This window comes from Carassius gibelio, chromosome B8 (assembly GCF_023724105.1).
Source record: "Carassius gibelio isolate Cgi1373 ecotype wild population from Czech Republic chromosome B8, carGib1.2-hapl.c, whole genome shotgun sequence".
NCBI lineage: Eukaryota > Metazoa > Chordata > Actinopteri > Cypriniformes > Cyprinidae > Carassius > Carassius gibelio.
Genome location: NC_068403.1, coordinates 26,738,092 through 26,750,139, shown reverse-complemented (window position 1 = coordinate 26,750,139; position 12,048 = coordinate 26,738,092). Strand labels below are relative to the sequence as shown.

Here is a 12,048-nt window from a genome sequence, read left to right as displayed (position 1 = left end):
CTGCAATGGAGGGTCAGATTGAGCACATTGCATTGTGGGAAACAATATCCTAAGCAGTGCTTTGTTGTGTGCTGTACAATTGGTAAAATAGTTCATATTTTACATGCAAACACAAACTTCACATAATATATGCAGTATATTCAGTAGTATATGCTTGAAATAGTGATAATGATAATAGCCGTTCTGAACACATTAACATTAGATCTGCTGTAAAACCACAAAAGGACTAATTCTGCCCTCTATTGGATAATAAGAAGAAGGTATCTGAATGATCCAATCAGAATCTTTAGATTTGAATGAAAACATCTCACCAAGACTGTTTCCTCCAACTTCCAAAATCTGTGAAAGGAGCTTTACTGTTAATAAAACGCCGTGTGTAAAGGTGTGTGATTTACAATATGCATCAAAATCTGAAAGTATGACAAAAATATGTCATAATCGGAAGTGTCATGGAGCCCGGTGAGTAATCAAAGCATGAACGCCCGACGGGAGTCTGAGATGTTCTGTCAGCAGAAGATAATGATGATGAATGTGGCCTGGGGTTTTGTTTGCTTGTCTCTGACAGTGGCCTGTTTGGACAAGTTACCAGTGGAATCAGAAGTGGAAAGTTTGACAAAGTTTGGAAGTGAACTGATGTGTTCGCCCATGAACACACAATTAAACAGAGATTGCTTTTGAGCAAAGATAAGGAGTTTCAATGCACGGAAACTTTTCTTACTTGCGTTATCCTTCACACAGAGCATGTGGAGGCAAGTTTTCATTGATAAATGTAACAAGACTTTATGAATTTTATCCAGAAAGCCTGCTCAAGTTACAGATGATCTTTTGACAGTATATGGTTAAACTTTATTTCAACGTGTCTTGTTAACCACTGAGTAATATTAATTAACTATATGTATTTACTATATGGTTAGGGTTTGGCTTAGGGTTACTTGCATGTAATTATGCATAATTGATGTTATTATAATAGTAAGTGCATGGGGTAGTGCTAATGCAGAGTCAGGAAATAATATATGCTTTATAAGTAATAAACAGCAATATGCTTGTAAAATGCATGTTGATAAGCAACTAGTTAGTCAGTGAGAATTGGTCCCTAAAGTGTTACTTAATTTAGATGAATTACAATCTACAGAAATCCATTATTTAAGAGGATTTTCATTATCCCAAAATAAGTTTAGCAAGAGAACATACATAAATACATAATTAATAATGTAATTACTAATGCTTCATGTTGTTTGCTGCAGGGTGAATTAATGTAAACTATTATCACACCATAACCATAAAACAAAAGATATATTACATTTATTAAACGTAAAATATTTAAATATAAATCATTACAATTATAGTGTCAGTGTTATGGAATCCCGATGATGTTGCAAATCGTTTTCATTCTCCATGGACTTACACTGGAAATACTGAAAGTCCGTTGTTTACTCTGAACCCTGAATATTATTACAATCTGTATCATAAACTGTGCATATCATCCATATAACTCAGCTTTTTAAGACCAAATAATGGGATGTGTACAAACACGAATTTCCTGTGAGCAACATAACTAATGCTAACACTGTGTCTTAAAGAGCCCTTCCACTGTTTCCTCAAAGTTCACTTACGCAATCATCACTTTTTAATGCCATGGGGCCTTTACACAAACCACAAAACACAAATCCTTCATTCCTGCAGCAAACTGAAAGTCTGAGGATTGTCTGCAGAAGCTGTTTATCTGATTGAGACTCTGTACTATGCGATTAGCTGATCTGAGAGATAACCTCACATAATCTCGTGAGTCAGACGCAACCTAACGAACTGATCGCTGCACCACAGACGGTAATCATGAACATACACTTCAAGAGCTGCGTGAACAATGAGTTATTCATTAAGGAGATGACATATGGTGATTCAGGAGATGTTCGACATCTATTACCAGCAGGGAAGAAGAATCTGGGAAGCAGAGCTCTGTGATTGATTGTACAGTCTTTAGAAATATTTGCAGACTTTAGCTACAAATATTTTGCAACGAAAATCTGTTGCAAATCCCACCCAAATTAGCATCATTGACTCCAAGCATTTCAAAATATGCCTGGAGTTTGAAAGCATTCCTTCAAAAAAAAAAAAAAAAAAAAAAAAAATTGTTTTTGCTGCTTATTAATAGTTTAGTAGTTCTGTTTAGGTATAAGGACTAAGAGATGCACGATATGGTCATGCAGAATAAACAATGTGTGTGCTGCTAATAGTCATGCTAACTAGCAACTAGTTAATAGTGACAACTAGTCCCTTTTTTCCTTTATAAAACAAGTTTGACTCACCCACACTGATGTAGTTGGCAGCCAGGAAGAAGTTCCAGTGTAAGAGCGTGCTGCTGCGGGACGAATCCGTGTCATTGATGAAGCTTACTGATCTCATGGACAAACTGGGAGAATCCGTACTGATGCTCTGACTGCCAGAGAACAGGGAGGTGTTCAGAGAGACTGTATCCATATTGCTTAGTTTGTTTTCATTCAATAGAAATTCACATTCAAATGCCTTCAGCAGCCCCAGGAACAGTCATGCATGACTCTACAGATTGCTGACAAAGTTATCCGTTGGTGCTCTTGGTAAAAAAGAAGGATCCTCTGTTTCCCAGTGTACAGCAGGACGTTCAGCAGATGTTCAGCGTCTGGGTTCGGGAGGGATTGTGTGCTACAAGCGTCTGACGGAGCTCCACAGCCAGTAATTGACCTGTAGACATGAGATCAGTGTGCCAATGACCTGCAGCAAAACCACACCTGCAGAGAGAAGCACACCTGTGAACACAGAGCACAAGACTTTCACACAAACACTAATTTACATTTTAAAGACATCATCCGAAAATATAACAAACTAAGAAATAATGGATTGATCACAAACACAGGAAATCATCTAAAGAGAAATTCCATTAAATATATATTATTAAATGTGTGTGTGTGTGTGTGTGTGTGTATTATAATGCATCATATGCTAAATGCATTGGATATTTTCAAATTAGTATTGAAAAGTAGTTAATTTGTGATTGACTGTGTTAGCTTTGAGTGTAAAACCATAAATGGACGTAAATCTGTGAATCTGTGGTATTGCAAAGGACTTAAAAATCTAAGTCTATTTGAATTCCAGTTTTTCAATAGAATATAAAGATTTTAAATTTGAGTCTAAGCTCTCTAATACTTCTATTATTCTCATTAATGTCAGTTTAAAAACACACCCCGAGAAAAATTACCGCGATATATGGTATATAATGACTTTCACTGAACCATATTTATCCATCACTAAATTGTTTTAGCATGGTACATGTCCAAAAAAATGCTATTGTACAGGTCCAAAAAAACATGTACAATATCCAGAAAAACATGATATTTTCATGGTACTATATCCTAAAGATCATGATATTATCGTAGTGACAAAACCAAAACAAAATATTACCATGGTGCATTTTCAAAAAAACATGGTATACTCTTGGACAATGACAATGTCACAGCAACACATAAACATAGGAATGAATGGAAACGTTCACATTACTGTAGAGATTCCAAACAAATGATGTAGTCCTTAAAGTCTTATCTTTTATTTTTGCATATCTGCCTGTCAGTGAACAGCTGAACACTCCCATTATAATCAGTGCTGATCTCTTTTACAGGACGTCTTTCTGAAAGCATTCTCCATTCTGTGAGGAGCTGTGCTGGAGACATGTCAACAATGGCTGTAATGTTCACTTTGAGTGTTTCGTTGTGTTCGACGTGACATGTTGATACATGAGGATGCAGGACTGGACGTGTCAGCATGTAACACCTGGCCTCAGGTAACAGAGCAGGCGATGACACGACCCCCTCCCTCTCAAACACGACCCTCGGTCTCAGCTGAAACTAATCCGTCTGGCTTAGGGTCCACTACATTCCTCAGTAGACAAAACAATGGAGGCCTAATTAGAAACACTTCACTTGATGCCTGTATTTTTAATAGATTGTAAATGTATGCTTAAAGCAATAGAGGCCTTTTTAATGTTGTGAAAAGAAGCACACAATGAAATGCATGCTTTAAAAAAATGTACTTATTACAGAAATAAAACACTTTAATACAATGACAACGAGTTAAGGGTGAAGTAAATTCTATGTTTTCAAACTCTTAATTGCATGTCATTTAAATTACACAGTTAAAAGAAAATGCATTATAGTTTACACTTATTTTTAAATGCCATTGGATGAACTTAAGAGTGCTTTTTGACCCACTTTAGTAAGTCTTTATCTTTATATCAACTTCTGTTGTCTTGTACTGATAATAATTTATGCTAGCTAACATATTCTTTAATGCAATTTAATGTTGTGCATTTCAGTTTTTTTGGAACTTAATGAGTAAGTTGCGATTTAGTACATTTAAAATGCATTTTATATTCATAACACCATTCAGCATGTTAGTCAACACATCCAAATAAGTGCACTTCTGCATGACAAAAGACCATTAAAACAATGATTTGAAATGTACTTTAAAGTGAAACTTTCAATTTGACATCATTGCAAAGTGCACTTTCTAAATGCGTTTAGAAAAGTCAAGGTGGCCTTTTATTTTATTAATATATTATTTGCAAGTACAGTTTTATCATTTTAAGATTTGAAGCACACAAGAAGTGCACATTCAAAACAATTAAGCACACTTCATTTCACAAGGCTTGTCTGATCAACAGATTTTGAAGCATTGGAAGCTTTATATGCAATGCTTCATAATGAAAATTGTACTGCATTAAAATTGCTATAACAGTTTACAATGTGTATCTATTCATGGATTAACCTTAAAAGAGTAATGCATTATTAACACATCAACAATTTACTGTAATAGTTATAATGAATGCATTGTACTCTTTAAGGGCGTAACCTGAATATCTTCATGTATTCTATTCATGCCATAACTTTGACAATAATTATTAACTAGAAACATAATATAAGATATATTATATGGTATTATGAATGCATTAGGGAAACCTTTACAGTTAATGCATTATATAAACATGCTTCAAGTAATGTGATATAGTATGGATGAATCATTAAAACCTTCCCAAGTCATGTACAGCATGTCTCTTACAATTAAGAGGGGAAAAGCTGTGTCTAACCAAATGATATATTGCAAAATAATTACCTTGAACAATGACTCAAAACAAGAAAGTCAAGAATGAAATGTTCTTGTGGTCTGTTTTGTATTTCACTATGTATATTTGATTTATGTTTTCAGTAAACCTTTTTAGATCTAGGTTGAGGAGTCTGTAAAGAAAATTCTTCAGTAATAAGAATAATAGTTACATTTTATTAACTGTCAGTTATTACACATCAAGCATTTGTCGCACTACCTGTAATTTATGTTGCTTTAAAAACTGGAAACAAAATATTACAGTAAAGTACCGCATATGAATCTGCTTTATCGACGCAATACAATAACAATCAAATCAATTAATAAAAATAAATGAATATACTTGTATTTAGAGGTGTAATGTGCAATGAAATTTGTCCCTTTTAGGGTGAATTGTTACTTGTTCATGAGGTTCACTTGTACGTTTATTATTAATGTGACATTGACTGAAACAGGTCAGAGATTTCAGTATGAATCAGAACAGACTGCCTTTCATTCACTTCAGGTTCAAAGCAGAGGCACAGACAATTGAACCTCAGTTTTATAGAAAGTAAGGAAGATGCATTGCCTCACAAAATGTCCATTCGGACCCCCGGCACCTCTTTAAATCTGCTACTGAAAGACACAGAAAAGCCATTGTGTGCACAGTGCTCACAGTCGTGAGTATGCAAATGTTTGTCCTTAACTTCCTTCCCTTCAACTAATGTAAGACAAAAAGAGTGTCACTATCGATCAAAGGTGCAGACTGTTTGCTTTCAACTACGTTAAGCCATTATTTTTTATGAAGCAATAACAAAGACGCACGGTGGAGTGAACATCCCCCGAGAACAAGCCTGCACACAACACAATGCTCTCAATACACAGCGTAACATGAGATCCGGCCAATCTGGCTGAACCAAACACACACAACATTCCAGTATCAGATGGCCAAAAGACTCTGGTTTATACTTGATTCTCTTTCTTTTCTTGCTGTCCTCATGGAAAAACAGATCAGAGATGATGCCCGGCGAACAGCAGATGTGTAAGCTAATAGCAGCTGGCAGGCCGGCGACCGCCGATCGCTCAGAGTTGCTCAGCACTACACAGACGGCATGACACAATAGATCTTTTATTTCAGTTTCAACCGACCGGTTTGCATTGCAACCCGCAAGACATCCTACATCACACAGTGTTTAGGCTGAGATTTCCAAAGGAAACAGAAGCATGACTGTGTCGCCCACACTGACAAAACCAAACCTTTTTTAAATGCAACCAATGCGACTCCTTTGAATTATAATCATTGCACATAAACATCTGAAATGACACAGATAGCAGGGTGTTTCCTGCCTAAATACACCGGTTAGGTTTTAATTTATGGCTGTCTGATTCATGTTTAGCCTGAGGCGCGGGTCAGATTAAATCAGGTTTCTCCTGTAAGCAGAGAACACCGTTTGGATGTTTATATAGAGGAAACCTGTGATTATATTACCTAAAAATAAAAGAAAAGAAAATCAGGACAGTTCAGCAACACAAAAATTACATGCACTGAATATGTAAGAAAAAGTGAAGTGCATTACAGTTCTGAGAATCCATTGAGAATAAACAGTGATATTTTTAGAAATGATCAAAAACCTCAAAAGGAAAACAAAATGCATTTCATTTTCATCATGAAATACACCATTTGAAAATAAGTACACTTTAAAAAAGTTAATTGCAATTAAATGGAAATGTATTATAGTTTACATTTATATTCAATGGAATTAGCTGAAGTGTAAAGTACTTTTGACCCACAATTAAATACATCTTTATGATTCATTTCATAATTACTCCTATTATATCTGAAATTGGGATATTTTACATGCATTTTAGTTTATAATTAGTCAACATATCAAAACATGTCATGAAAAATAGTTCATCAACACATCGTCTACAGTATAGTAAAAAAACTCATTATGCAGTAATTTGTAATAATTAATGCAATACATATATAATAAAAATATGCAGTACAGTAATGAGGAACTAATGAGAATATTAATATCATAATTTGTTTACACATGTGAAAAGACATACGAATAAATAAATAAATAAATAAATAAATAGAAATATATAAAATGATGAAAATAATAAACTTTAAAAGAATATGTTTCAACTGAATGTAATGTTTTCAGACACATAATTGAATTAAAATGAAAGTATACTAACTTTAAATTGCTTTTGACCCACTTATGTAGAAATTACATAATTCCATAATTACTCTATTGTCCCTGAAATATGATTAATATTCAACATGCTTTTTATTACGCTGGTCAACATATCAAAACGTGTCATGAAAATCATTTCACAATGCACCAAGTAAATAAATAAATCAGTTCTTAATAAAGCGTATACAAGCTTGAATTATTAATTTAAAAAAAAAATCATATTTCTTTTCTATTCTATTTTGGGGTGAAATGTGACCTGGACATGTTTTGATGAGGTTAACCCACACAATGTCACATTCAATCACAGAAAGACAACAACAACCCCTCAAAACTTCCTCCTGTCTTTCTTCTTCTCATTCTTTCTACCTGAGCACCCAAGTGAGAAGTGTTGGGTTTCAGAATACAACACTCTCAGAGAAAACAAAAAAGCCCGAGTGAAACTCAGAAACTAACTTCCCAATCTTTAATCCAGCTTCACGTCTGTGCGGTCATGAAAAACGTGCCAGACGAGTGAAATCTCCTCCACATCCTCATTAAATGTTAAAAAGAAAAAGTATTGTGAAGTCTCACATTACCTTTGTGAACAGGGGTCTTTTGGGAACAGAAGCAGGTAGTTCAGAGTGTGATCTGGAGATGATATGAGAGCGAGTAAAACACTTCTTTACAGCTCCGGTTCGCTTTCCTACAAAGAACATGCCTTTTTTTCATTGAAGGCAAAAGCTTCTGGCACACAGCTCCACACTGCAGGTAAAGGAAGTTGTCATTTGAAAGCTTTTTGTACACAGTGGGTGTTCCCTTATGGAGCAACAGTTTTCCCTGCGTCGAAATAGGACAAGTAAGGGCAGAGGAGTCTTTGCACAGGTGGGCGGGTTACAGCTAGAGCGTATGGGAAATGGCCCATATTGTCTGCAAGAATTAGGATACTTTAGTTATTTTCTTGTTTAAATCAGTTTAAATTGAGATAGAGGTTTTTGAACTCTGTCTTCATACACAAAGGCATTATAATAAAGCTGAACAGTGATGCAACATTTCAAATCATGTCATTTTTTTGTGTAAAGACGTGTTTCAAATACATCAGGGAAATAGGTTAAAGGTAAATCAGTTACACATTACACACATTAAATGCTTATATGCAACCATGGTAATATGAATTTAATGACTAATCTTGCTCTCTGAGATTCTTTGATAAAAGCAACTAAATGTGCAGCGCTCAACGGAGCAACTGTTCTATGTCTTGATGTTTTACTCTAACGCTTTCTGCTGCACATTCATAAATCAACACAAAAAGGGTTCAAAGTCCTTTGAAGTGACTTCCCATAAAACCATTTGAATTTTATTGCCCCACCATGTAATGTCTTTGCCTTGAAACAACTTGAGTTTACATTCACAAACAGACTGTCTACTTCTTATGCCAGCTATTATTAGTCCCTAAATCATATGCTTGACTTCCCTTGAAATTCATTTCAGCTTCAATACTGTGAATTGCAAAAGACATCCTGTTCGAAGTTTGAACGATTGAGTCACTTATCCACATTTAAGTGTTTCTATGTGTAATCGCATACGATATTTTCCACAAACATCAACATTGTTTTACTAGTTCAAATAACTACATTTAAGACATTTGCCATGTCATGGATTGCTTGCGTTACTGTATTATATATAAAAAAAAAATGCTTATACTTAAAAAAAAAAAAAAATGTACTTGAGTATGAACTGAATGTAATGACACTTAAACTGTGTTATTTGTAATTCGATTAAAAAAAAATCCATCTTAAATTTATAATAAATGCAATCAGCTCTGACTTTAGAATGCTTTTTGACCCACTTCAGTAGGACTTATGTACATCTTTAAATGCAATTTTATTGTCTTCGAAAAATGGTAAAAGCGTTTCACCAAATGTACTGAAATATATATTTTTTTAATCTCATTTCTATGGAAATGTACACTCATGTATTTAAACATATTTGTGATTACACATTTGTTATGATGAAGGTGCAATTTAGTAAATTTAAAACATATTAACAATGTAAATTCGAATAACACACGTGCACTTTAGTATGTTAGTCAGCATCAAAATAAGCATGAAATGATTTAAAATGTAATTTAAAATCATTCAATAGTCGTAATTATTACAAAGTGCACTTTTTAAAAGTGTACTTTAGCATGTTAAGAGAAATGAAACATCCAAGTGTCTCTCTTTAAGTGCACTCAAGTGGCCTTTCATTTCATTAATATTATATTATCTACAAGTGAAGTTTTAAAAAATATATCGATTTTAAAGAGTTAAAATATATAACCTAAACCTGTGGCATATTATATAAAGTTATACAAACAGTTAACTACATTTTGAAAAATACAATATTTTCTTACTACGGATTCCTGGCTGAAAACTAGAGTGAGTTCTCTGCTACCACAACACCCATGCATTACTAAAAAACCATGGTGCATTGGTATTTACCAAGCAGACTCTTAATTTAATTATTCATTTCATCCTACCTCAGATGGCTCTACTGCAGCTTCATCCGCGCTCAGGTCTCCTCAGCTGCCCTCTGCACAACCTCGCCTCTGCCTGCAAGAAGTCACATGTGAGTCTGAATGAGAAAGAAAAAGCCTATGCTCAAGTGTAAACATAGGGGTGCTTCCGTCACTGCCGCTGTGAGTAAACAGCCTTCCACAAACATTTACAAAAACTGCTGTCTGACCTTATTATGGCCTTAGGAAGGGGCTGAATACAGATGTTTGTTGTGTATGTGTGTGTGTTTTGAATATTAATGGTGTGGATTGATCTCAGGGCATTTAACAAAAAAACAGGTTTTACAGCCTTGTAAAAGGAGATGACTTGTGAACAACAAACAGAGAGAGCAACTGAAAGGAAAGTGGATAAAGAAGAATAATGCAACAAAAATATATGGATTCATAAATGGATTTACCATTTTAATTGCTCATTGAAAATAGCCATATTTGTTTTTGACAATGATTGTGAATAGCTAAAACAACATTACTCATACAATTGTATTAAAAGCTTTAAAGGGTTAGTTCACCCAAAAATGAAAATGATGTCATCAGTAAGACCTCCGTTCATCTTCAGAAAAGTTTAAGATATTTTAGATTTAGTCCGAGAGCTCTCAGTCCCTCCATTGAAGCTGTGTGTACGGTCTACTGTCCATGTCCAGAAAGGTAAGAAAAACATCATCAAAGTAGTCCATGTGACATCAGAGGGTCAGTTAGAATTCTTTGAAGCATCGAAAATACATTTTGGTCCAAAAATAGCAAAATCTACGACTTTATTCAGCATTGTCTTCTCTTCCGTGTCTGTTGTGAGAGAGTTCAAAACAAAGCAGTTTGTCATATCCGGTTCGCGAACGAATCATTCGATGTAACCGGAACTTTTTGAAAATTGAAGATTGAGGGTACACCTTTCCACAATGTCAGCTGCATTGTTTCAGTGCTGTCTTATGTGGAATTACAAAATAAGAGCCTCCCAAATCTCATAAACAAGCTGCTGCATCTCTACTTTCAAAAATGTATATTTAAAAATGATATAGATTGCACAGGACACTTTCACCTCAGATTGAGAGTATATTTTACCACAGCGTCAGCTGCGTCGTTTCAGGACTGATGTTGAATTACAAAATAAGAGCCTCCCAAATCTCATAAATATGCTGCTGCATCTCTAATTTCAAAAATATATAAAAATAAAAGTTATAGATTGCACAGACCACTTTCACCTCAGATTGAGAGTACACATTGCCACAGAGTCAGCTTCATCGTTTCAGGACAGTCTGATGTGGAATTACAAAATAAGAGCCTCCCAAACCTCATAAACAAGATGCTGCATGTATACATTAAAAAATCTATAAAAATAAGTTATAGATTGCACAGGCCACTTCCACCCCAGATTAAGAGTACACCTTGCCACAATGTTAGCTGCATAATTTCACAACAGTCTGATGTTGAATTACAAAATAAGAGCCTCCCAAATCTCATAAAAAAAAGCTGCTGCATGTCTACTTTCAAAAATGTATATTTAAAAAAGTTATAGATTGCACAGGCCACTTTCGCATCAGGTTGAGAGTACACCTTGCCACAATGTCAGCTGCATCGTTTCAGGACAATCTGATGTGTAATTACAAAATAAGAGCCTCCCAAATCTCATAAATATGTTGCTGCATTTTTACTTTTAAAATTCTATAAAAATTAATAAAAATATATAAAAATAAAAGTTCTAGATTGCACAGCCCAGTTCCACATCAGATTGAGAGTACACCTTGACACAGTGTCACCTGTGTCGTTTCAGGAGTGTTCGATGTGGAATTACAAAAAAGAGCCCCCTAACTTTTATAAACAGGTGCATCTTAATCAATTAGAATGATGTGTGAAAGTTTATCTTTTTTTAGTAATTCGACTCAAATTGTGAAACTTGGGTATTAAATAAATTCATTGCATGGGACATCAGTCTCTTGAGCTGAATGTTCACCGGTTACCGCCTCCTCCTTCCTGACTTACGAATGTTCTTACAACCATCAATTCACTCTCTCAACAAGGTATTACAAACACAATATTACAAAAAGTATTTGCCAAACAGCTGGCTGTTCACTGCTGTATCCAAGCATGTTAACAGAAAGTTGAGGGGGAGGAAAAAGTGTGGAAGAAAAAGATGCACAACCAACCGAGAGAATGGGAGCCTTAAGAGGATTGTTTACCAAATTAGATTCAAGAATTTGAGTGAACTTCACAAGG

At 34.8% G+C, this 12,048-nt stretch overlaps 1 protein-coding gene across 1 annotated transcript in view; it reads right to left on the bottom strand.

Annotated features, from left to right (window-relative positions):
- The window catches only part of LOC127963637 (1-phosphatidylinositol 4,5-bisphosphate phosphodiesterase eta-2-like), a 112,090-nt gene extending 104,008 nt beyond the window's left edge, over positions 1–8,082 (bottom strand). Inside the window, 2 exon segments of the mRNA XM_052563653.1 lie at positions 2,307–2,783; positions 7,883–8,082. Coding sequence (XP_052419613.1) covers positions 2,307–2,478 — 172 coding nt within the window. The 5' untranslated portion in view covers positions 2,479–2,783; positions 7,883–8,082.
- Between the last annotated feature and the right edge of the window lie 3,966 nt (positions 8,083–12,048).